At 40.9% G+C, this 26,670-nt stretch overlaps 2 protein-coding genes across 3 annotated transcripts in view; both read left to right on the forward strand.

Annotated features, from left to right (window-relative positions):
* Positions 1–518: 518 nt before the first annotated feature.
* Positions 519–6,204, forward strand: sil1 (SIL1 nucleotide exchange factor). The gene is made up of 12 exons (XM_004073597.3): positions 519–628; positions 1,021–1,183; positions 1,353–1,488; positions 2,005–2,110; positions 2,188–2,296; positions 2,377–2,463; positions 2,594–2,689; positions 2,884–3,005; positions 4,375–4,471; positions 4,559–4,723; positions 4,795–4,959; positions 5,582–6,204. The coding sequence occupies exons 2-12, from the start codon at positions 1,073–1,075 to the stop codon at positions 5,777–5,779; spliced, it is 1,392 nt and encodes a 463-aa protein (XP_004073645.1). The 5' UTR covers positions 519–628; positions 1,021–1,072; the 3' UTR covers positions 5,780–6,204.
* A 516-nt stretch (positions 6,205–6,720) lies between these two features.
* Positions 6,721–26,670, forward strand: part of uvssa (UV stimulated scaffold protein A) — a 38,385-nt gene continuing 18,435 nt past the window's right edge. For both annotated transcript variants that reach the window (XM_011480545.2, XM_023959384.1), the window contains exons 1-9: positions 6,721–6,845; positions 7,304–7,427; positions 7,728–7,881; positions 8,236–8,412; positions 9,563–9,683; positions 9,852–10,343; positions 10,877–10,986; positions 11,155–11,283; positions 25,581–25,680. In XM_011480545.2, the coding sequence (XP_011478847.1) occupies positions 7,318–7,427; positions 7,728–7,881; positions 8,236–8,412; positions 9,563–9,683; positions 9,852–10,343; positions 10,877–10,986; positions 11,155–11,283; positions 25,581–25,680 (1,393 nt within the window). In that variant the 5' untranslated portion in view covers positions 6,721–6,845; positions 7,304–7,317. The remainder of the gene's footprint in view (positions 6,846–7,303; positions 7,428–7,727; positions 7,882–8,235; positions 8,413–9,562; positions 9,684–9,851; positions 10,344–10,876; positions 10,987–11,154; positions 11,284–25,580; positions 25,681–26,670) is intronic.

Raw genomic sequence — 26,670 nt, forward strand, 5'->3', positions numbered from 1 at the left:
CGTCTCTTAATTGAGATATACCTATGATAATTGATATGATAATTACAGGCCCTTCCAATCCTTTGAAGTGGGAGAACATCTTCAATTGGTGGCTGACTAAATGCTTTTTTGCCCCTCAACATGTTCTTTCATGTCATTTTATGTGCTATCCAAAAACAATAAATGGATTATATAATTCAGTGGGGTGAAAAATTCCATCTCCTGATATTCTATTTAGGTGTTTCTTTAATTTAAGGCCGCAAACTTTTTGAATAATCACCTGTTTTGATCAGTTTAAAGCTGGTTATTTTGTTGTACTTTGTTTATTTACTTAACATAAAATAAAAACATAAAATAAACTGTCTTGTACTGATCAGGGGTTAAAGACAGAGGACAAAAATCTTTGTCTGAACATTTCTAACTGAGTTACATAATTTAAAAAGACAAAACAACAAAAATATGTTGGAGCTGCAGTATTACGCCACACCAGCAGGTGGCAGTGCTCAACGTGTGTGCTGTAGATAAATTTCGTTGCGGACCAGGCGAAGCACCAACGTGGACCAATGAGAGGCGCGTGGAAAGTGATGGAAGCGTTTGGAAGGACTGACAGTTAAACAGTGTTTGTTTTCTTCCAGCTGCTGTTGAGCAGGTGAGTTATTCGGAGGAATTCTCTTATTTTTAACCCCACATTCAACCCGCAACAGTTTAGCGCGTCACCCAGAAAAGAAGAAGAAGAACCGCTGCAGGACTTTATGTTGAAAGGATTCATTCGTCCACATCATGTTTTTCTTCTGGAGCCAAAACCATGCAACAGTTTCAGTAACTCAGAGAATATTAAATATTGTTATGGATTATTTTTGGATGGAAAGTACTCGAACATTAATGTTTCAGTGACAAATAGTAAAATATATGTTTTCTTTTTGCTTTTTTTATGCAGACACAGAGTAAGAAGAAAAATGCCAGAATATTAATTAAATATACACGTCAATATTTCTGTCCTTGAATGTTGGCAATCAGGTTTTTCTTCCCTGTTTTATTTAGGAATGTTGAGCTGCTCTGACTCCTGACTCCTGGCCTGCTGTTCCCCGTTGCCATGGCGATGACTTGCATCCCAGAATTTCACAGACTTTCCCTCAGAATTTTCCTCCTGCTTTCTGCCTCTGTGCTGCTTTGCTCGCATGTTGTCAGCATTCACAGCCAGAAGGTGAGATCTGCAGGAGTTTCTCCTCACAAACTGAAAAACTAAAGAGAAAAAAACTAAAACCTGCTTTTTTTATATTGATTGATTAATTTGCCGAGGATCTTTATCCGCAGAAAACATTGAATTAAAAATAAAGTTGCTATTTCTTCAATATTTTTGTTTGTTTGTGCAGTCTGAAGGAGCTCTGACTGTAGTGGAAAACACAGATGGAGGAGGAGGAGGAACTGAGGAAGAGGAGGTGGTGACTGTAGAGGATGATGACCTGGAGGTGGTCCAACCAAAGGAGGAGTGGCAAACACTCAAACCAGGTTTTGCTCTGAAACTTTTATTATTGTTTTTTTTCATTCTGTGTTTGGCGTTCAGAAGTTTTTATTAGTCATAAAAGTACATTTTAAGTGATTGGACTTTTAATCTAATCCTAACATTTTTTACTTTTGATATTTTAATAACATGATATATATATATTGTATTTCCCCCCCATTGTTTACAGCTGTTAACATGTTCACTCAAAATCTTTTTCCTTTTGTTTTTTCTCAAAAATGTTAATTTTCACACTTTTTAAAATCATTTTGTCTATTTAAATTAAACAAAAACAGAGATCTTCTGAAATTTTTTAACCAAATATCACCTTTATGATGACGTTTAGTTATGATTAAATATAAAATACCTGGTCGTGTTCGCTGTTGCTCTTCTAAAATCCAGAAGATTTTAATTTGAAATGTCTTTTCTAATACTGACCAGAGTTTAGGGGAAGCTGAGTTCCTCTCTGCGTCTTCAATCCTCCTCTTTTTACCGTGTCCGTGTAACGCCGCGGCTTTAAACAGGTCAGGCGGTGCCGGCCGGCTCCCACGTGAGGCTGAATCTGCAGACGGGTGAGAGGGAGGTGAGATTGGGGGAGGAGAAGCTGAAATACTGGACCCAGGAGCACAGGTGCCGACCAACTCATCAATGTTTGCTGGGGGATCAAACCCGCGTTCATCAAAAAGTTTCTGTTGTTTTGATCCAAGAGAGGAAGAAGAAGAATCTAAGTCCTCCTTCAACTTTGATGAGCTGAAGAGAGCCATGAAGAAGATGAAGGAGGAGCTGAACCTGGCGAGCAAAGACAAGGACCTTCAGGTCAGCATCCCGGAGGATATGATGAGCGGCAGCCTTCAGGCGCGTAAAGCTGTGAACCGTGACCATCTTCACGTCCGCAGGACTCTTTGGCGTCCAGGTTTCGGCCTTTAGAGGAGTTGAAGAAGGACATGGCTGAACTGGACCTGCTGGTGGAGTCAGACGTTCAGGTACCTCCGTGTGTTCACTGTTTGGATGTCAAAACAACGTTTTTCCATCCATCCAGAGCATCAACGTTTTATAGAAAGATATTATAGAGAGGATTCCCCTCCACAGCTAAGGAATGTTCCTTTTCTGCAGATAATGAGGCGATTGCTGGACCAGCTGAACAGCACCAACACCACCACCGAGCAGAGACTCAGCATCCTGCTGGAGCTGGAATATCTGGTGCATCAGGTAACGTCCCCCCCCAGCTGCCGTGAGGAACTTCTCCGTGTTTAAGACCCACTCGGATATTCTTAACGGGTTCTTGTTTTTCTGATGATGGAGGAAGAAAATTGAGCTTAAATGTGCATTTCTGAGCATTTCTTTGTTCAAATTGTTGAGCATCAGGAGCAGATGGACAAAAAGAAACCCCATGTGCGTTTCAGGTGGACAACGCTCAAACTCTGTGCTCGATGGGAGGCCTGCAGCTCATCCTGGACGGGCTGAACAGCTCCGATTTCAGGCTGCAGGAAAGCTCCGCCTTCGTCCTGGGATCCGCTCTGTCCAGGTACCAACACGTCCGAGGATCGGATGTTTTCTCCCAACAAGGATCCTGTGAAAAATTCAAAATGCCGACTTCTTTGTTGGTTTTATCTCCATAGCAACCAATTTAGGGGTGACAAACAGGTCTATTTAGTTTTAGAGGAATCCGCAAAAGTGAACTTTTGGATTTTCCTAGAAACTGAGGTTTTCTGTTAACCACGCCCACATTCCCAATATAGTCATATTGTGTGTCGTATTTTGTTCAGCTTCAGCCGGCGATTCACATATTCAATTTTCACAATATTGCAGTAAAAATGTGAGAACACCAGGGGAGCGTTACTTTTGCGAGCTCGCCACACGAACGCCATTTAAAATCTACAAACTGTCCAACTATTTTGATTTGATTCGATTAAAGGAAAATATTACAAATCCATCCGCACTGACTTGGTGTAAAAACCTGTTTGTTAGCAGGTACATACGACATAAAATGACAACACAGAGTAACAAATGAATTAATAACATGATTGGTTAATGAGTTAACGAAAACTATCACAACCATAATGGTACAGTTAGGAGGAGGTGGATCAAAAACCCTATGAGGAGTTTACATTTGTAGAAGGCAGTAAAAGGGATTTTAAAAAAATGTATGGTAGTTTTTTTCCCCCAAAGTTCAACACAACTTCGGTTAACCTGGTAGATTGTATGAAATTATGCTAAGGTCACTAAGCATTTTCCGATATTGTGCAAAAATGTGAAAATTGCCCAATTTGACACTTTGCTGCCAAGCTGTGGGTCCTGTGGCCATCCCATAATAGTTTTACAATTTCCTTTGGATATTCCCAACACATGCTTTTGGTTAGTGTACATTTTTCTTTTTAGAGCCCCTAAGAGATTTTGGCCTTTTAGCTTTTTTTGACATTTTCTCTTGCTATGATGTCATAATTTTTCTTTTTTTTCCCCTTTAGTTTCAGATCCTTAAAAACTGCTTTCAAAGTAATAATTTCAGTTTTTATTTTATTAACAGACTTTTTCTTATAACAATAAATTATGAATTTCACATTTCTCTCTTTTCTTGTGGCATATTTGCTGGAAATTTAAGAACAAATCAGTTTCTATTTACTGAACAGGTTTTAATATTGAAATATTTTATAAGAATGTAAACACCAAAACTTTAACTTCCTGTATTCCAAAATCTGATCTAATTTCTTTCTTTAGGAATTATCATTCTGATAAAGAACCTCCTAACATAAAGCATTCTCTGTTTCTTAGAAGAATTTTCAAATATTATATTTGGACACATTTAGGGAAGCGGTTGTTGAAAAGGGAAGGCAGTAAATGAGAAAATGTACAGGACGTTGTGTGTTGACGTGTTGAACAGGCGTTTTTTGCTGCAGTAACCCGGTGGTCCAGGTGAAAGCGGTGGAGAACGGCGCTCTGCAGACGCTATTAACCACGCTGGCCACTGTGCAGCCTGTCAGCGTCAAGAAGAAGGTAAATGCCCCTTCCTGTTGCAAAGTCTGATTTGTTATCACCTGAGCTGAGCTCACACACACACGCCTGTCACTGCGCCCGCCTCAGGTGCTGTTCGCCGTGGCGTCTCTTCTGCGTCACTTCCCGTTTGCTCAGCAGCACTTCGTCTCTCACGGAGGCCTGCAGGTCCTGTCGGAGCTGTTCAGGGCGGACGTGGGGGGAATTCTGCAGACGCGCATCGTCACCATGCTCTACGATATGATCAGTGAAAAGGTGCTTTGGCGTTCAGCTCTCCTCATTTGTCTGCTGGCGGTCAGACTTACCTCCATCCTGTCCGCCACCAGGAGCTGATCTCACAGGCAGGTCTGGACTGGGTCCAGGACCCCTCCCACGAGGAGCGCGTGCGTCAGTATTCCCAGGTGTCCCTGCAGGGGGAGCTGTTGGAGAAGGGCTGGTGCAGTCTGGTGCCGCAGCTGCTGCAGTCCACGGAGCACGACCACAGAGAGAAGGTCAGAAAAAAAACATGGCAGTTCTTAAGGAGTTACAGATCCACTCCCATGAAAAATGTGTTTTTTTAACATGTTCTGCCATTTTTTTGATGATGGAGGGTTTATGTAAAGAAAATTAAGATTAACATTTACATTTCTGAGTATTTCTGTATTCAAATTGTTCAGGAACAGAACAAAAAATGCAGTTGGGGAAAAAAAGCTTTTTTTTTTATATGCTGGGTGGGGCCACAAGCTTCCTGCTCCGCTCCATTCTGATGCGTCCACCTGGATACAAGAACGTCTTTGTTTTCCTGGTCTGAGCTGGAATCTGGATCTAAACTGTACAGCTGGATAGCTCCAATGTTGCTCACCATTTTTGCTGCACCTGTAGTGTTTAGGTTGAAGATGTGAGGTGCTGTAAGTTGGCGGTAGAGCGTTTAAACTGAGAACTTTCAGCAACGGAGAAGGGAAGGGGGGCGGGGTTGCTCTGCACCAATGGTCCCTTCCACATAACGACACAGAGTTTTTAATTTTGGCTCATAATCATATTTAAAAGACCACTTTGAAAATGTAAAAACTATGATGGCAGTGGGTGTTTAATGATCTAATCTGCCTTTTGGATGTGGATCCTTTTCTGTTTCAGGCTCTTCGGGCTTTATTGGCGATGGCTCCAGTGTGTTTGGATCGGTACCGCTCAGACAGCGCCCTGGCGGGCTCTCTCCACTCCCTCAGACTCCAGTACCAGGACATAATTCAGTCAGACACTATTCTCGGGGAGGAGAACGGCTATTTTATAGAACTGGTGGAACTCCTAGATGCTCTGCAGGTCAAACTGAAATGAACAGAAGAGCGGATTTGAACTTGACCAGTCAAGAGAGTGCACACAAACACTGCACACAAGTCAAAGACACTGGTGTGCTGGAGAGAAATGTCAGCTGTCAATTTTTGATTTATATTTGGGAAGAAAGGCGTTATTGAGTCTTTAAAATGAGCTTTAATGGGCAACATTTATGATTTACTCTCTGCGCAGGCAAGCATCACACATGATAAAGAAAGAATTTCATGATAAAAGTCATCTCATATATTCAATTCTTTGGGGCAGTGTTTCTTATTGTTAAAACAATAGAAGAAAGGTTATGAAATTTTGGCCTGTGCCAACTGTGGGAACTTTTTCGTTTCATATTTAAATTTTTCTTTTTTTTTTTTTAAGTGGTGGTTTAGGTACTGGGAAACTATCGGGGTGTTTCCTTGCTTTGCCTTGAAGAAGCTGGGATAGGCTCCAGCAAACCAAATGACTTCACAGAATGAAGTGGGAGTAGAATATTAACTTGAATGGATCAGTGAGAAGGCCGTATAATCAAATATTTTTATTTATTTTATGATTTAAAAAAACATTTATCGAGCAACATTCAAGTTGTTCATGGAATATAGATGATCTGCCAAACTCAGGAAACTCCAGTTAATGCTGTTTCGCCATGCGTTTACTCTGAATGTCGAACCGGAAATGTCCACGTTTTACCGGAAACGAGAACGTAATCATTAAATAGTGTCAAGAAAGCCAAACTTAAAGAGTTTTCGTTTATTTATTTGTTTTATTCACCTTGCCACGAATGAGTGTGAACTAGAAAAAGGGCGCATTTAGAGCGTAAAAGATTTGCCAAATAAAAAAAAAACTTGTAACGCTTTTTGGCACGCCTTTACTCTGAAATGCCTACCGGAAGTTTCCGTTTTTTTCTCACCGGAAAACGACGACATGACCATTAAATAATGTCAACAGAACAAAACGGTTCTGAGTTTTCGTCACTTTGGGTTCATTCACCGCGCTATGAACTGGCGTAGACAAAAACTCATGGAGGAACATCAGACATATTTTCAATAAAGGAAATTTAAACTCGAGGAATCCGCCGGTAAGTGTCTAAGTATTAGCTAAATGTTTGATGCTAACTGCTGCTAATTCACTGATAACTGTCAAACAAAGCCTTTTTAATGTGTTTCTGTGTAAACCGGTTATTTAAACAGTATTTTAATGAGTCTGTGATAGTAAAATTGAACGAGTAAATCCTTAGGACAGTTCAGGTGTCAAAAAGGTAATCATTTTCCATTCATGCTTAATTCACAAAATGTCATATTCTAAATGACAGCAAACAACCCCATTGATAAAGGTTAATTCATCGTATAATTAACCCATTTAAACTTCCCTTAAATTTAGTATATAAAAGTGTACTGCAAGTATAATAAGTCTATACTAAAAGTGAGGCATATTAAATGAGGTATAATAACTTTATGTATAAGTATACTTGTAGTATATACATGAGTATGACTCAAGTATACTTAATAAAATAAACTTGAAGTCTTTTTGCTAAAGGTTTCTGGTTCGTCATGGAGTTACCCCAAAGGGAGAGGACGGCAGAGCTCATAGAGGAGCTGACCACATCTGGACAGGGTCAACTTAACCCGGACAAAATGAAGGAGCTGAAGAAGATCTGCAAGTATGGAACTCACATGCTTTAATCATTCAGAAAATATAGGGATCAAATAAGATAAGATGGGACTTTATTGATCCCCGGAGGGAAATTGAGTTGTTACAGCAGCTAAACAAGAAATATAACAGTCAGGAAAAAAATGGCAAGAGTAAGAATCAAAATAGTAGGAAAAAGTGGGCATTTAACTGTATTTTTACAATCAAAAAATGCCCTAAAACTTTTCTGTTAGTTTTTATTGATTTATTTGAATGTTCACAGCAGGTTTGGGAGAAAGTAGTGTTTGTTTGTTTTTAAAATCTTTTTCAGAGTGTCGAATGACTGCATCGATCACGTGTACCACTTGCTGATGTCTCAGCTCAACCAAGACCACTGCGAGATCCGACTGTCAGCCTTCCAGATAGCCAGTGAGCTCTTTTCCAGATCGCACCACTTCAGGACACTGCTGGTCGACAACTTTCAGGTTGATCAATAGTTTTACGTCATGGGAGACCACAAATCAGAAATGTTTCAGGATTATTAAACCAACATGTGATTAATCTGCATAAGTCCAGTTTAAGGTAGAGTTTGTGATTCATGTTTTACTTGTTATTGTTAAGATTTAGTAAGGTCATGGCTTTCAGTGACCTTACTAATGTGGGCTTTAACTTAGAATTAAATCACAGAAAAAACAGACTCAAACTTTTATGATTCATGGATGTGATAGGAAGGCAAAATGTAAACCAAATACAGCTTACAGTCTGAATTTGGCCCCTGTTTGTGCTTCAGTGAAGCTCCTGCGTGTCTAAAAATGTTCTCGCTCCTCGTCTTCCTGCAGGAGTTCTTGGAGCTGACTGTGGAGACGGACACGGAGCAGCCCCTCCCTCCTCCCAAAGAAGTAGCCAAGAAGCTGCGGTCACTGGCCATCCAGACCGTCCAATCATGGCAAGCCTCTTATGGCTCTGCTTACAAGAAACTGGCTCTGGGCTACCACTTCCTCAAACAGGTTAAAAAGGTAGAGAAGATGAGCAGTCTTTGCTTTTTAGAATTACACCCGATCAACCCGATTAACGGGGAGTAACGAAGGAAAACAAACAAAGATTTTTCACGATTTGACTCAATTTAATATAAAAAAAAGATAATCCAGAATGCATCAGATAAACTGTGAGCTGATGATCTTTAAGGGTTTCAGATTTAGTCATTTCTGGCAGATTAATGGTTTTCTTCTACTAGGGCTGCACGATATGAGGAAGACTCACGATATTAGAGATTAATATTGTCATTTGCGGTACATAAACAAATAGCAAAATAAACAAAAACATCATTCACATTTCATTGCAACAGTTATAGTTATACTCCAAATGACCCTCGTCGACACAGGTGACGAACATCTAACATAATAGGCCTCCATTCGATTGGTCAACAACTTGAAGGCGTCCATGCGATTGGCCTAATGCATAAAGGGATTTATTTGATCCGTTAAATGCTTTAAGCTGCCATAAGATTGTTTTAGCACATTAAAGGTTTGCGATTTATTGCGATCTTCGCTGTCTTTTACGATATGCATATTGCAGAGCTGGATATTGCGATAACACTCCATTTCGATGATATAATAATAAACACTTCCATTTCAACGATAAATTTGCAGTATTTTTTGCAGGCCTGTCTTCTACTAACCCTGCTTAAAATTTGGACAAATCCACCGGACATCTAAAGCGTTTCTTCCAAAAAAACTTTTTTTGTGCAGTGAAAAATAAAGGAAGCAGCTGATTTCTAGTTTAAATTTTAATAAAATGTATTGAGAATATTAAAAAGAAGCATTTTTAGTCCTTCTATTGATATCTAATGTGCTTGTTTAAATTGGTATGATCACCGTTTGCTGCTTTGAAATATACATTTGAACTAATTCAGGACCTTGTGAAATATGATAGTCCTCTGATTTTAATAAAGATTAAGTTGGAATTTTTCAAATAAATCATAGTTTTCTTTTATTGCATGTCAGGTTAACTCGGGTTTCTGCATCCACCTCAACAATGCAAAGATCTTCTGCAGAAGCAGAAGCCCACATTGACCTGACTGGACGTGACAGAGCAGCGTTCCAGGACGGATCCGAAATCTGCTGTAGGATTTTCCCTGATTTTCACATCAACGTCTTCTCTTTCCAGGTGGACTTTCAGGATCTCGAAGCAAGGACGATATCAGAGAGAAGGAGGGAGGAGGAAAGACAGAGGAAGATGGAGAGGATCTACAAAGCCAGAGTGGAGGCGGCGGCCAAAGAAATGGAAGGTGAGAACCTCACGGACGGATCTTTTATATCTGTAAACTCCAGAGAGATGCACATTTTTAAGTACGCTGCTCAGTTTCCAGCTGGTGTTGAATGGAGGCGTCCTTTCCTTCTGTCGATTACATCTTTCCTCACCGTCTTTAAAACGGAAACTTCTCTTCTTTTTTTAGAGTCCTACCAGGAAATGGAGTCGACGCTCACAGAGATGGAGTCCTGCTTGAGGCTTCTCCTGCCCGAGTTTGGGGTGGCAGATTTCCAGACGGACACCAGCAGCCACTCAAACACTCAGCCGGCCAGCGAGGGTCTGCCTGATGTCCAGCAGCCCTGCTGCAGTAAAGCCCTGACGGACGTCGAGACAGAGTCAGGAATACGAGGAAGAGAGGACGGGCCAGAGGAGGAGAACCGGACTCCAGCGGGAAATAAAAACCAGGATACAGGAAATGAGGAAGAGGAGAAAACATTTACAGATTGTTCTGATCCTCCTAAGAAAGGAACTGAAAACAAAGAACACAACAAGGAGGAGAAAAGACAGAGTGAAGTGAAAGATGGGAGTGAGGAAGGAGAAAGTAGCGAGGAAGAGGAGTCTGTTGAGGAGTGTTTGCCTCTGAGGAGCTCTGGGCTCATTTCTCACGCTTACAGTCTGGACCTGAACCTCAGTCCTGGTGAGTTTAACCTTCACATGTCTGAATAAAACAAAATAATGACATTTTAACGGATGTTCTCGTAGAAAATGAAATATTACTTGTCTTTCAAAGTAGTTTCTTCTTGTTTTCTGACAAAACCAACATTAGTCGTAACTGAAAATGTATTTAAAACCAATAATTATATGGATAAATGTTCACAATTGGACAGACTTGATTGGCCAGTTTAATGTGACAAAATGTATTCTAAACTGATTTAATCGAGTTAAATTGGTGTTGAAGCTAATTCCTGACATAAAACAACATTTATTTAGTCATAAATAGTACCTCCCAATGCATGGACTTGAACCCACAACTTCCCAGTCTCAGGGCAGACACTCTCCCACTGGACCACTGAATGCACACATCTCACAAATGTAGCCTTCTAAATTTTACTATGTAAAATGTTTAAGTACTATAAGTATTTGTTTTTACTTTAAATGAGTGAAAAAAAAAAGTATTGTTATTTATTTGCGTAGAAAACAATGTTTTTGTTATTTTAAAATAATTTCCAGGTCTTCATGTGAAGGAGACAGAAGACAACGAGGCGGTGGTTTCCACGGTGATTGAGCTCCATAAACTGATCCAAACCAAACACCTTCCAGCTGTGCAGGGCTGGGTCCAGGTGAGGACAGCGCTGCATCAGAATAAACGTGAAGACGGTATTTACCACTAGTGACCAGATTCTGTTACAAAAACCGCAGATGTTCAGCAGTAATGACAAGACTTCTTTGGTTTGTCACAGTTTGTTTCACGCTCCAGTTTTCTCTGCTCAGAAACTTCACGTTTGCAGGTTTTCACAAAGTCGCGTGCCGACGAGCAGCTGCTGAGAAGAGCGCTGGACCTGAAGAGGTCTCTAGAGGGCGCTGTTCAGAAGCACAAAGAACTTCACATCGACTACCAGACCAGATCCTGCAGAGAGGTGAGTGGAGCCCAAACCTTCTAGCCGTGTGTCAATCACATTCAGGTGGAGTTATTGATCTACCAGCAGAGAAATGAGGGATCAGATGATTACTTCAATGCTTATTAAAAACTTGAACTGATCTGAACTCAACATTTTTATTTGGAGAGCACTTTTCATAGATTTTAGGTGCTTAAAATAAAAAAATAAAAAAGCTAAAATAGGAGAAATAATTTTTTAAAATCCCATCTGCTGACACATAATTACAAATTAATATCAAAACACAAACAAAAGTATCAGACAGGACAGGTTTAGACAAACGGACTGATGGAAAAACACATTTTGAAATGCAGGCCGGTCATTTCACATTCTTGAACAAAGTTTGGCCTCAGCAGGACTAAAGTTGTAGCTTTTCCCTCCTTGTTGTTGAGTTTGCTGCTTAAAGTTTTTTATTTTACCATTCATAGAAAATGCGAACACATCTGAGTGCAAAATACATAGAACTGTAAATGAAAAACACTTGTTTCCTCAAACAAACCAGGCAAAAACATTATCAAGATGATCCTAAACAGAAGAAGAAGATGGATGGGAAAACAGAGGAAAAATGTTTTGAGTTTGTTGTTTAACATTAAAGTTAATACATTTATTGTAATTGATTTGTGGGTTTATTTTAAGCATTATTGTAGACAACACAACAAGAATTCACACAGATCAATTAAAGTCATTTAGAAATAAAGAAATGCATTAATTAAAACAAAAAAAATGAATGAAAATGTAAAAAGATGCCTCCTTTTTGACAGTGTAATCACTCATAATCATTAATCGAGATTTCATGAAAACTTAGGTCACATTAGATTAATTAAATATAGTGATTTATAGCTAAAGTCAAATAGTTTAATTTATTACTCCAAAAAGAGTAAACTTAGATGATCTCTATTGACAGATTTCATGTTATATTTATGCGTAGATGGATTGTATGAAATGTGGTTCCTATCAGATCAAGGGCAGATTTGTTAGTTAAAAATAATCAGACAGAATCTGAACATATTTTAATGTAAAATACAGAAAAACTACATGATATAAACTTTTACAGGCGTTTTTTCCAAAAAAAATATGTTCAGGATCATTTTATAAAGAAATACACAAAGTAATATGAACTAATAAAGGAAAATAAAACAAAATAAAATGAGATGTGATAAAATAATATACTCAACAAGTCAGAAGAAATAAACTTAGAAGTTGTTGAGTTTTGTCCTTTTCTGAGGCGTTTTTGCAGAGAGTGACCAGCAGAGGGCAGCATTTTATTGCAAATCTAAGGAGAAGTCTGAAGCAGAATACATCCCTGATCTGTCAGGGATGTATATTGCAAATCTAAGGAGAAGTCTGAAGCAGAATACATCCCTGATCTGTCAGATTTATTCCATTATTATGTAATCTGCAGAAATATCTGAAATTATGAAATACATTTCATTTTTATTTAACTTTTTCTTTATTACCTTGTAGTGTTAAGATCATTTTAATGAAAAATAAAAAAGTAAAGGCTTGATGTTAGAGATCAGGAACATAAATCTGCCTCCCAGTCACTTCAGGAGGCTCTTGTTGCCTTTCAGCCATTTACAGGTTATTTACAAAACTGCAGGTGCCCATCTTTTTTTTTCTCTTTTCTTTAGCCCTTACATTTGCTGATTGACTCGAATGAGTTTGAGCAGATCTGTCCAGGAGTCCTCGGACAGTAACTCAAAACTGAATGTGACACACAACCCTTCCAAGTGTTTTCCTGATGCTTCAAGACATCACGTCAGCAAGCAGAGTGACTGAAAGTCGTCTGTAGCTTTTTGTCTGGCATGAACCTGCTTTTAAGGGAGAACAGCATCCTTCAGAGGCGTCTGACGGTTTTCTCTGTAACGCATCGGCTGCTAAGCTGCTGTCCCGCGGGCTCCTGGACCGAAGTGTCATAACGGAGACGGAGGATGGATGTAATCATCGTCGAGACATTTGGGAGAAGGCAGATAGAGGCAAGGTGCCATAATGCATAATGCATCAGACAGAGGAAAAATTGGGGAGCAAGGGGGGAGGATGTAGTCGTAATGTGGCCCCTTGGCTTGACAGCTGATAGGTCGATCTTGCTGGCTGTGCGTCGCGCTCCACGCCGCCGTTCTGCTCAAAAAATACAGTTCGGCTCAAACGGGTTGTCGGGTCACGATGGTGCAGAGACAAAATGAAAAAAAAACGCGAGCATCACGGAGGGACGGCTAAGTGAGCGATGAATGAAAACTGCTAAAAAAAAAAAATCATAAAAGTTGTAGCGCGGGAATCCATCTTCAGATGAGAAGAGTGGCGGAGTGACAGTGACAGAGCGGCGGGCGTCCCGCTCCGCCTGGTTATCACTGTCAGGGACCAGCCTGCCGCAGCAGCCGGCCCGGCGCCGCGATAACCACACAACTTACAGCCCCTTTATCATAATTAGCTTTTCCTTTTTAGCCCTAAAAGGCCTTCCATTACTGGGGGCTCTCTATCGGGCTGCTGACACATCACTCGATTGCTTTGGGCTTCTCAATACACTTCCCTGGAGAGGGGGGGGGGGGGGGGGGGGGGGCACCATGGAGGCAGATAGAGAGGCACCATGAAATGCACCATAACATAAACTTTATATATGTTTGAATCCAGATTCTTCTGTTTATTTTACAGCACGGGCATGAAGAAGTTTTAGTTTAATGTAGGATTTAAAAAAAGTGTCAGTGATGCCATTCCAAAGGTTAAAGTAGTTCTATTATGTATTTCTATCAACGTTACAGATGCATTTTACTAAAAAACAAAAAAAATCTATAACCTGAAAGAGTTTTCAAACGTAAATGAAATGAAAGGTTTCTCTTCTCATCTGAACAAAGGAGGGGCTTTAAAAGTGGTTAAAAACCAAGCAGCATCAGTCAGTGATGAGCTTTGAATCCTGTTGGGTTTTTTGTGTCATTTTTGTGTTTAACAGAAGTCAGGATTGAGTGACAGCATGTTCTTTACATTTATTGTTAAGCTGCATTTGCATTTTAAGGCAGTGGTCTCCAACCGTTTCAAGGCTACAGACCGATTTTTGCCAGAGAGCATTTTCACGGAGTGGTCTGTACGAGGCTGAAGGGGTTCCCCTTAACTTTTATGGGTTTTTCTTCAACTTCTGTAAAATATCTGCAGCTGCTTCAAACTGTATTTGTTCACTAGATTTCATGTAGGAGCCATTCACATGTCATATAGATTTCTGCTTAACCCAAAAGTGTTCCTCATCCTCCTCATCCTCATTCTACAACTGAAGTTTCCGTCTCGCGAGAAAACAAATTTACTACATTCTAATTATAAATTATTATTATTATTGCTGCGGTTCATTTTTTTTTCCATTCAAACTTGTGAACAAAAATGTAGATTGGTATTTTGTTTTTCTTCCCCCTCAGCAAACCGGCACCAACTGTCCTATGTGCCGTTTCTGGCCTTCGGCCTGGGGGGTCGGGGACCACTGTTCTAATATATGTCAGATACAGGATTAAAGCTGCCCTGCGACAGAGTGGCGACCTGTCCAGAATGTCCGCCGCCTCCGCCCACAAATGGTAGCCTCCAGCAGCGCCGTGACCCCGAAAGGGAACAAACGCTTCAGAAGATGAACGAATGAATTATTAAACCGTCTTGTTTCTGGTACGCTGCCCACTCCACCCTCTCATAAACGTACACATAATTCTAAAGATACAGTAGATACAAACATTTACAAAAATACAATGATTTTTATAAAAATCTATTCCCTCTTACCAGAACTCGCTGAAAGAGCTTCACATACTTCAAATACAGGAAAATGGCATCACCTTTCTTGCTCTCTCAACCTTCTTTTTGTAAGGTTGATGACTGCGCCCTCATGTGGTGTGCTTCCAGCTCCAACCAAATGAAGTCAATTCAACCACCATTTTTTCATAAGACAGACGCCGCCATGTTGGAGCCAGTTGACATCAATAGGAAAGATCTGGTCCGAAACGGTCTGAGTCCACGTCTCTATATAGCAACCACCTCTCTCCAAGCAGGGATGAGCTTGTTGGAAGGCCACTCCCCTACCGATTGGAAGCTGGCTACACGAAATGTGTCAATTTGTAGGCTCCACCTACTTTGATTGGGGCCTCTGATTGGCCAGTTTATAACTTGAATAACCTGCTTTACGAATTATCAAGATGTAAAAAAAGTATCAGAGCAAGAATGGTTCTTCTGACCAATAGAAAGATTGAATAACAGCTGTTTGTTTCTCATAGAAGTCTATGCGATTTTTGACTTCTTGGAGCCAGCAGGTACTTCCTGTTTAGAACGCCAAGGGGGAGGGGCCACCCACTCCAGTTCTCTCAGAAAGCCAATGGTCCGGTCAGAAGTGGCCAGAGGGCTTCCGAGGGGGGCAACACTGAACTGGAAAGCTATTAAACATTTGTTGTCATATTTTGTGGAAGTGAAAACGTTCAGGCTCAGAATGTGAGAGTGACGAAGGCGCTGTCGGCACGCAGCCTTCAGAGGACCGAATAGGCTCGCTAACGTTTTAACCGCAGGGCCGACAGGAATGGTGGAGTGCTGTTGAGTAACAGATGGAGACATGCCGACGTATTTAAACATATCTGCTTTTTAGAGCGTATTCAGTCACTCTGGGCTCCATTCATACAGGCCAAGGCCTTGTTTACTGCTGATAACCCATCTTGTCTCCACACAATGGATGTGACCAACCTCTCCTCTCTGCAGATAAACAAAGAAGACTATTCCTCTCTTTCTACTTTCTGCTGGGATTCTTTTCCTCTCATCTGTACATTCATTTTCTTCAATGGGGCGCTCTTCCCTCAGTTGGACAATAATGTGTTTACTGTTTGGTTTTTTGCCTTATTTTTCTTTAAATTTTGCATAATGCTCTTTACTGCACCTCTGCAGCTTGACGCATCGCCGGTCCTTATTCTGTGCTTCTTTATCAGTTACGTAAGGAAATGGGATGATAATCTCGTAAGATCATGAAGCATTGCAGATTTATTATTAATAATCTACTTTTTATGGATTAGAGATTTGGAGAAAATAATGTTAATCTGAAACAGGAAGAGCTGCAAAAAGAAAAGTACAAAAAATGTAGAAGGACATTTAGAAACTTTAAGCAAGAATGGGATTTTTTTTTGTAAGAGCTGATTATTGTAGTTGAGGTCTCACTGGGGGGGGTAGTTTTTTTTTCCATTGCAGAGTAAAGGAAGGAGTGAAAGCATGACGTTTATGAAGAGATGAAGATGTAAACGGTTGGGAAAGAAAGGGGGAAATAGAGAGAATAAAGCCATAAATGAGGGTCCATCAGAGCACACTGCTGAAGTGAAAGAAACGCTTCCCAAATTGGAGTTGATGGATCCACTGGGACTGATGGGGGGGCAAGGATCCCCTCCGTCCCTTTCACAGAAATATGAGAAGAAAACGCTCATTCGATGCGGCGGCGGCGGGTGAGAATGTATAATCATGACTGTTCTAATGACAGATTGAGACGGTCCGGGGGGGGGGAAGTGGACCCGACAGTTGAGAATAAGCTCCTTGACAGCGAAAGGTTTGGGAAGCTCCGCGCCGGCTAATAGACCTGCCAGGCTGGGTTAGTGAAATAAAGATGTCACCTTATACATCATGTGAGCTGACTGCACCCTGGAGACGACGGCTGCATCCACGCATGTGTGTTTTGGGAGGGGGGGTGGGGGATATAATGGGAAGAAGCTGTAGGCAGAGAAGAGGGGGGAGCCGAAAGCTTTTTCCCCATTAGACAGGATCCCATGGGATCCTTTCTAGGTAGTAATGAATAGAAGTGCAAGGTGGTAATAGAGATGTGGGATGTTGTGGCAAATCAAGCCTTGAATAGGTCAGGCTCAACTGGAAGCTTTATGCCTAATTAGTTTGTAACGATGCTTAAATCACAGCCTCCTCAGCAAACAATAAACACTGAAAACCGGAAGATGTTCCCGTCAGGAATATCTTTGATTAGCTTTAATCAACTCCAACACTTTTAATCTGTTTTGACCATTGACTTTATAAGAGAACTGGACTGAGTGCCCCCCCCCCTTCCCCCGTTGGCATTCCAGACAGGAAGTGGTTCCAAGAAGCCAAAAGACTTCTGTAGAGAAATTAACAGCCGTTGGTCTGAATAACCATTCTGGCTCTGATACCTTTTTTTTTTTTAATCCTCATTCTTTCTACCATGTTTTTCTGTAGTGCAAGTTATCAGATGCCTCAATAAAAGTAGGCGGAGCCTGCTGATCCCCACATCCATCATCCGAAACGTCAGACAGATTTCATGTAGCCTGCTTTCAAATGGTAGGGGTGTGGACCGAGTGAGTGTGACGTCACCCTTTTCTCTAGGTCACTCGCCTTTATTTATTTATTTTTGCCACACGTTTGCCACCATGGAGTCAGACATCGTCAGTAAGCCGTGATTAGTCAATCTGAGTCGATGTTTCTATGGCAACCACTTTCGCCAGTCAGCAGGGAAATTGTTGGAAGGCCACACCCCTACCACTATTAAGTGGGATACCCAAAGCTGTCAATGAAATGTCAGGACTGTAAGCTCCACCTACTTTGATTGAGGCATCCAATTGAACAGTTTATAACCTGAATAACTTGAACAACAGAAAAAACCTGATGGAAAAAAAAGGAGGATTATCAAGTACATGTTAAAAAAAAAGGTCTCCGGTAAACGCCGTTTCTCTATAGAAGTCTATGGGATTTTGGCTTCTTGGAGCCAGCAGGGTACTTCCTGTTTGGAACGCCACTATAGTTCTCATATACAGTCAATAACTCAGACCAACTCACGTTCAGTCACTGCTTACTGATGCCGTCTGGCTTCAACATGGCCGCATCGCCAAAAATAAGGCGATTCAATTGACTTTATTTTAGGGGCGGAAGTGAACCATTTTCTATGGACGTCACACTCTCAGTTTCCAGGTACTGTCAGTGGTTTTGATTCAACTTACAACGAGATCGGTTGTGTTTCTGTAATCATTTGAACTTTAAATAACGTCATTTTACTAGTAATAGTATAAGATGAAGCCTACCTCTTTTTTTTTTTAGATAAATGTTAGCGTCAGCAACAAACCGATAGCTAAGAAGTCAGTGTGTCTGTTCAGTTGATGCAGCTCTGCTTTACTTATTTCTGATGCTAAAATTTACTTTCCTTTTTATCAAGTTTTTATGCTTTGGCATTTATTTGACTTTATTCCCTCTATGCACAGATGTGTTTGTAGATGATTATTGTAGGTTTTTATTAGCAAAATTGTTTTATGTGCTCCATTTCCCCCCCCCCCTTCGTTTACTGCTTTAAGGAATGCATAAAAGCAATGACGGCATTAGGGATGTTCGGCTTTTCCGGCGCATTTCCCATTTCTGCTTTAAAGGCAGAACTAAATTATTTGCTCTGTGAGAAGCTCCTGGTGTGTGTTTGTGTCCAGGTGGAGGGCTATATTACCTTGTCAAGGGAGACAATAGAGACGTCTCCAAAAGATTTTCACTTCCTCTTCTCCACCTCCCTCTGCTCTCTTTTGCCCGTTCTCCTCCTGTATATGTGTCTGTGTGATGTTTAACCTGCCCCCCCCCCCCCCCCCCCTCCTTCCCCACCTCCTGCCATACACCTGACTTATGGTTGTGCAGTAATAATTTGCCAGACCTTGGCAGGCCCGAGTGTACATTAGCATATAAATAGCAGATGCACTGAGTGCCCATCACAGTCGACTACATTTAATTTTTGGTTTATAAGATTGAATGGGTTTTTAAACACAGCGCCATCAAACTTGCCAAGAGACAAATGAAGTCGGGGGAGCAGTTGTCCGGGGCGTCTCCCTCAAATCATTTTTATAAAGGATAAGAGTCTTACTTAAAGGAAAGGAAGCTGAAGAGACACCTGTGGAGGCAGCAGCATCCTGTCAGACGCACACCAGGATTTGTGAGGTCCAGGACCAGGTTTGACCGACGGGACCTGACCTGCTGTTAAGTCGAGTTAAAGGAGAAGGACAGGGTTGAGGTCAGGGGGGGGACTTTCAGCCTCCAAATCTCCTCCACAACCTGACCAGAGAACATTTCTGTTGGAGTTAAGGTCCCAGTCGTCCACACAAACATCACTTTTGTTATGTGGACTTTGAGGCCATTCATTTAGTTAAGGTTAAGGATGGTTTTCATGGCTGTAATTATTTTTAACTCCTTCATGCCTGACTTTATTTCCAATTAAATGAAACATATTCTCAGTGTGAAGGGGGGGAACCTGCACCTCCGCTGCTGGACACATATAAACAGACTATACAAGACTTTACTGTTGCAGTAATCCCTAAAGTTCACATTTACACCTTTATTAATGGAAATTAGGTGAAAAGTCAAACAAATATTTTTGGAAAAGTCATTTAGTAATTTGAACAGAAATGCTTTTGAACTTAAAAAACTGGAAATGTTTTTGCATTCACCGTCCTTCTCCACAACCGCTTGGTGTTCATGCAAATTTTTTAATGGGCATGCTGCGTGCGACTGATTTTGCATTATTTCGTCCTTCTTGCTTGCAGCCTGACTGTGAGAAATGAGGAAAATAAACATAGTGTAGTTTAAGTGGGTGTCCGACGCTCCACGTGCACACCCCTGAGCATGCAGCATTTCCATGCGGTCAGTAAGAAGCCAGACTGTGCACTTAACTAATGACTAGAGTATTGTGTAAGGGCACCGTACAACAGCATCACCCATACGTTAGAAGTGCTGGTAACTTCCTTTAGCCTTACAGATACTTCACAACACATTTGCTACAATCACAACGGTACAATCTGTTTTCATAATGTCCCCTAAGGTGGCCGCATGAGCCTGAAGGAAACTGCAAGACGCACCTGCTCTCCCTTTAACCCTTGTGCTATCTTGTGGGGTCAAAATGACCCACCCTTACATTGATGTGTTATTCCTACCATGATAAAGGTGGAAAGATTTCATGTAAGTGAAGATCACAAATCATTGAAGAAAAAAGGTTCAGAGCACTGTCTAGTGGGTCTAGATGACCCAACTCCCAACGTTAAAGTGCTCAGGATAGCACAAGGGTTATGATGCAGCAGCTCCTCCCTAAGACCCTCTACGGCGCCGGACAACCCAAAAACTCACAGCACGCATACGGGTCAGCCCTCATATAGGTGCATGTGACTGAGGCCTAAAAGACAAAAACTACATTAGCAGTGGCTGAACCAACTCACAGCTGTGTAGAGAGAAGAACACACTGCATAAATACAAATGTTCATGTACTTTGTCCTCAAAACTGTGACTTGTTTTTAGTTCAGGGGGTAAAAAAGGCATTACTGACATGAAAGTAAGGGTGTCCAAACAGCAAACGGTTGCTCTTCCTGTTTCTGTGGACTTTTGTCTCATTATAGGTAAATATCTTTCCCCTCATAGCGTCAGTTCTATATTTTTGTTGGATGTTGCATTTATTGGTCGTCATACTGTTCAGCTTTTGAGATGGTTCTGGTCATCCCAGAACTCCAACACATCTCCTTTGATTTGGTCTTTAAGGAACTGCTGGTGCTTCTTTCTTTGTGTTTTCCCTTTTGTAGTCTGTTTTATTTTATCTGTGCTTAAAATGTAATTGCAGTATTTCATAATCCCTTACATAAAATGATTTTTTTCAGCTCAGTTGTGCTCCAAAATTATTTTAAAATTCCATTTTTGTCTGTTTTTTTAATGTTCAGTTCTTTTCACACTGACTCGTGGCTCTGCTTTACTGAAACCATTACTTCTAATTTGTCTGCTGAATCTTGAGTTTCTCTTAAAGAAGCAGTTTTTATCTTTCCGTGGGACTTATGTGTGATTTCCTTTCAGTGAGAATAAACCAAAGGTCTGTTAAAATGCAAAGCAGCCCCTCGTGTTGCCACCGGTGGGGGGAATGGAGGCCATATTTTAGCCGTGCGGGCTGTCAGCAAAATGTTTCTGGAGGAAAGCTAATCCTGCGTTGAGACTTACAGCTCTGCCCGGCCGGCCGACAGCGCTCGATGCTATCAGGATTAAATTAGGGTGAATTAGAGACAAAGAGGCAGAAAGAAGGGGAAAAGGGATGATGTTAGGGCAGGATTTTCCTACAGCTCGGTGATCACTCCTTAGTTTTAGATCATTGATCAGAGCAGAATAAACCAGCTGGGATTAAAGGAGACAAGCGCAAAACCTATAGAGACTACAACTATGTGTGTGAATCCATCGCTCTCTGAGGATGAATAATCGTTGCAGCAACGTAAAGTAATGCAGAAACTTTGCTCTGGTGTTTAAAATGTTCCTCTGTGTTTAACTGCGTTGTCTTTCTTCTGCGTCAGGACATAAATAAAGCTTCCCATTCCCACACGGAGACATCTTTACCAACAGTGAGAGAATAGCTTTTATTGATAACACGGATGTTGTTGAGTCTGTGAAAACCTGTTTTAGGAGTTAGTTATGCAGCAGAGACTGTCATTGTTCAGGACAGCTCTACGTCTCCCAAGTTTATTGAAACGTTTTTCCTGGAATGTTTTTGCCTCTTTTCACGCAGCCTGTTGGGAATACTTTCAAAGAAACAAAACACACAGTAACCACCGACGGAGAGCTTTCATTCAGAACAGGAAAGCAGCTTGATCTGGAAACCAACTCAGTGGTGTTAAGGTAGAGTGTCCACCCTGAGACTGGAAAGTCACGAGTTCAAATACACGGTCGAGTCATACCAAAGACTTAAACACGGAACCCAATGCCTCCCCGGCTTGACACTTAGCATTAAGGGGTTGGATGGGGTGGTCTAAACCACCAAATAGGTGGGGCTGATTCTGCAGTTCACTGCTCCACAAGGGATGGATCAAACGTGGAGAACACACCTCACACGTCCAGTACTGGGTCGTTAAATTTAAAAAAACAAAAAACAAGTCCAGTCATCTGCTGAATGAAATGCTGAAATGCTGAAATCGCCAAACATGCCAGACTTCTCAGGAAGCTTAAAAAGATTGAGATTACTTGGGTTAAAGGCTACAGGATTAAAGTCAAACCACTCGGTCCAAAAATTGATTGATGATTTTTCCTAATGAAACATACTTGATCAATTTATGCTATGAAGATTTTTGAAACAGTGTTATGTATATTTTACTGATATAAATCATATACATGACTTTTATAAGTAACATAATCTGTATATATTTTAGATAACTGATCTGCATTTACTATGTTGATTACTAAAATAGTTATGTCTATTTTTACATAATTTTTAAGTAATTATCTTTGTCATGTGCTTTATTGATATTTAAGGATTCTTAATTCTGTCTGATAAAAGTTATAAACTGGATAATGATAAATCATGTAATTTAATGGTTACAGTAGAACAGGGGTGGGATTAGATAAATTCACTTCCTTCCACCAACTTTCAAGCAATCTTTAATTTTATGTCTAATTATCCTACATTTGATACGTCTTTGTATGAATATATAACTGATGATAGTAATGTCTTTTTTTATTATTCTTCTTATTATTCTTATTTGATTGCTTGAAATAAACATTTCAAATCAAATCAAAAATTTGATCGACAGATTTCGTGTAGCTCGCTTTAAAGTGGTAGGGTCGTGTCATTTCTTCTTTTTTTTTGTTTTTTTTTGTGGTTGATGTCACAGTCACTCAGTCCAGTTCTTATATACAATCAATGATGCCAACTTAACTTTGCATTCAAGATATCTGAAAATAAAACAAGCTATGAACAATAGGATCTTTTTATGATATCTGCTTATCCCACATCAACACAAGATGACAACAATTATATCCCCATGCCGAACCAATCCAGACTTTATCCCATTGATTCCAGTTGATGCAAATATGCACCAAACCTTAATTAGTATCTACATGACAGCAAAAAAGGAAGTAATTTTTTTTCATAGCTGAAGGTAAATTAAGGTGGCAAGGGGTTACCCTAATTGCTTCAATCATTGTAGTGTATCTAATTTATTATCTATAAAGTTATATTGAATTGGCCTGGGCATGTGCTTTGTTTAAATGTTATATCCAGTGATAAAAATGTTTATGTCAGAACTAGTTTGTTTTTTTATTTTAAAAGTTCCCTTGACACGTCAGAAATGGCATTTCTCTGTCCTCCGTGTCTGTGCTTGTAGCCGCAGTAATGAAGCTAATTCGGTTTTAATTGTTCAGTTGGTTGTTGACCCGGTGATGTGTATTGCGTTGGAGTCGGGCCCCTGATGCGGCGTGAAGAGGACAGAGCTGCTCCCTGCAGCTTTACGGCCCGTGATGGACGGTTGCTCTGCTGTTGAAGCCCATTAAAATGTTTGAATTAGTTTACAAATGATGAGTCCACAGATGATGACTGAAATACAACCCCCCCACCACCACCTCACACACACACACCCACACACACACACACACACACAGGAGCAAGAGTCCACACAAATGAAACGAATAAATGAAAAGAGGCCTCTGGGAATAAGAGGTTAGCTTAACGTTGGGTTTTACTGCTCCTCATAACGCTAATCACTGTGAATTTCGTGCTGATCACTCCAAGTGTGTGTGTTTGCGTGTGCGTTAGAGCACACACACAGGCACACATTTGCTTAATGGAAATGACCCCTCTGTATGAAAGTGTTGTGTTCTGCCTTGTAACCAAAGCAATGGCTAACAACCTCGCCTGGAAATTAAAAACCATAAATTTTGTCTGGCCCATCACACACACACAAATGCAACACCACCCCCCCCTCCCCTCCCTCCAGCCAAAGGGACCGCATCCTTCAGGACGACGGAAACCTTGCAGCCGTTTTTCTTGATGTTGCGTCTCTGAGCTTCCTGCCTGGAGGAACGTTTGTGTTTTTAGTTTTCATTTTGTGTTCGAGTGTGTGGATTTAGAAATGGAAGCTGGTGAAAGTGTTTTCATTGTTCAAAAGTTTCCAAAGATAAATGCTGCTGATATTTTTCTTCCTACTGAAGCAAATGAAACTTTTTTTTGCCTTGGTGTTTTTTCACAATATTTTCAGAGCAGGAATGTAATCTGCTTCTGATCATTTCACCTGTCCTAATACAAACTCAACTCAGTGTCTGAAAGATTCAGTGACCAAAAAAAAAAAAAAGATTCAGTGACAGTTGAACTCTTTCCAACATCATCATGGATGGCATTGATGCTACTATTGTAAAGGGTAAAAAACTCTTAATTCAACAAAAAGTTGGTTGTTTGGTTGAAAAAAATAAGTTTGAGCAGAATGATTAAATCTGCATTAACTGACCCAGTTATAATGTATTCACACCTTCACTGCATATGTCACTAAATCGCAACATAGCATTTAATCCACTTAGTTTGGCATCATCTTGAATAGAGAAAACGGCTCTAAGCTAAACAGCGAAGCCTCAGCTCTATTTAACAGTGTAGTTTAGCATTGTTTAGCATTGTGTTGCTATTTTTTTCCGTGGATTTTCTGTGATGGTGAACGCCGGTCTGCCTTGGAGTTGAGGGATTTGAATCTGGTGCAGTTCAGTGACTGAATGAAAATCAACTGTCCAGCAGACCAAAGAGCAAAGGAGTTTGTGGTGTGAACTCACAGCTGGAATCTTAACAGGGCCAGCAGGTTGGAGGACCAGTATAACTATTGTCTTTGTTGTGTCTTCTTTTGTTGTTTCTTTTGCAATGCCACTTCTAAAAGAGTTGCTCTCCACTAAAGCGCTAAGGCAAAAGCATTTTATTAGTCTAATAATATAATAACCTTCACACCAACAAGTAATCTCTATTGAGCACAGGTTTGGTTAAGGGCTTGAAAACAATGAAACCAACCATGCTGAGGCTAGCTGGCAGAGGTGGGACAGAGCAGGTTCTTAAGGGAACCAACCACTTAGAGGTACAGCAACTAAAATGTTATATTTGGTTTCTGGAATCAGAGTTTCAGAGTTTCAGGACTGTTCAGTGTGTTTGGACTACAGGTCTAGTATGTTGGGGTAAATGGCGTGTAATCATATAGCCTTTGTCTATGGTGCATTAAAGCCCAAAGCGAGTCACAGTCTCTTTCACCCGTTCACACACACATTCACTCCGCCGCCTTAAACTGGCGCCAACTTGTTACTACCAGGAGCAATGTGGGGTTCAGTGTCTTACCCAAGGATACTTAGACACATGGGTGGGCAAGGCAGGTATCAAACCGAAGCAACCCGATCGGAGGGCAACCGACTAAAGCATAGTCTATGATTCTGTAGGCTTTTTTCATTATATGACGATCTGTTTAAAGCCTTCCTCCTGTTGTTTCTTCCATTATCTTCTTTCTGATCTCATTTCTTTAAAATGCATTTCTGATTTCCTTCCTCAGAAGACGGACACCTCAGATGACGACGACGACGATTTTGACGAAGTGCCAGAAAAAGAAGGCTACGAGCCGCACATTCCCGAGCATATGCGTGCCGAGTACGGTCAGTTTCAGTCGCACAAACACACGTGCGCATCACAAACTCACAAACACGTGCAAAAACAAAGAAGTTAAGCTACAAAAGGAAGACCTGCTGCTGCACTAATCTCTTTAGACTCGCACACATGCTATGAAATGCACAAACAAACACAAGGACCCACTTCAAAGAGGCAGCTGCTGAAGTGCAGGTGGGGTGACTCTTCAGTGGGTTTTTCCACGGGGGTCCTCAGAAATCTGATGTGTGCATCCCTGTCTTCTAGAAACGGATCGATTTTTCTTCCTTTCTTTCTTCAGTCTTTCACTCGTTCTTTAAAGACTCACTTTGATCATCTTCTGATGTATTTTCAAAGCTTCCCTGGTGGTTTTTTAGTTATGATGATGCAGTTTTTAGCCAAAATAAAAAAAACCTGCGTCCTTTTCCGAATCAGCTTTATTGGCCAAATACAGTGCATACACCCCTTGTGCTATCCTAGTCACTTAAACGTTGGGAGTGGGGTCATCTAGACCCACTAGACAGTGCTCTGAACCTTTTTTCTTCAGTGATTTGTGATCTTCACTGGTGTCCGTGGATTACATGAAATCTTTCCACCTTTATCCACCTTTGTCATGGTAGGGAGAACACGTCAAAGTAAGGGTGGGGTCTTTTTGACCCCACAAGATAGCACAAGGGATACAGTCCAAGGGATTTAGCTTTGGTGTCTTGTGCTCTCATGTGCAAACAATAAAATAACGAGATAAAGATAAGCACAACCGTTATTCTCCAGGACATAGTTTCTGCAGAGCCGCAGGAGTTTATTTGAAATTTGCATTTGAGTTGTGGACGGACCATTGGTGCGGAATAACCACAGCCCTCCCTCTCCCCGTTGCAGAGTCTGTTTACGTGCTCTTCTGCTAGCTTACAGCCCCTCACAATCCCAACCTAACACTACCGCTGCAACAAGCTATATTGGAGCTATCTAGCCCTACAGACGAGGAAAACAAAGACATATAAGGA

The sequence above is a fragment of the Oryzias latipes genome, chromosome 10 (genome assembly GCF_002234675.1).
Source record: "Oryzias latipes chromosome 10, ASM223467v1".
NCBI lineage: Eukaryota > Metazoa > Chordata > Actinopteri > Beloniformes > Adrianichthyidae > Oryzias > Oryzias latipes.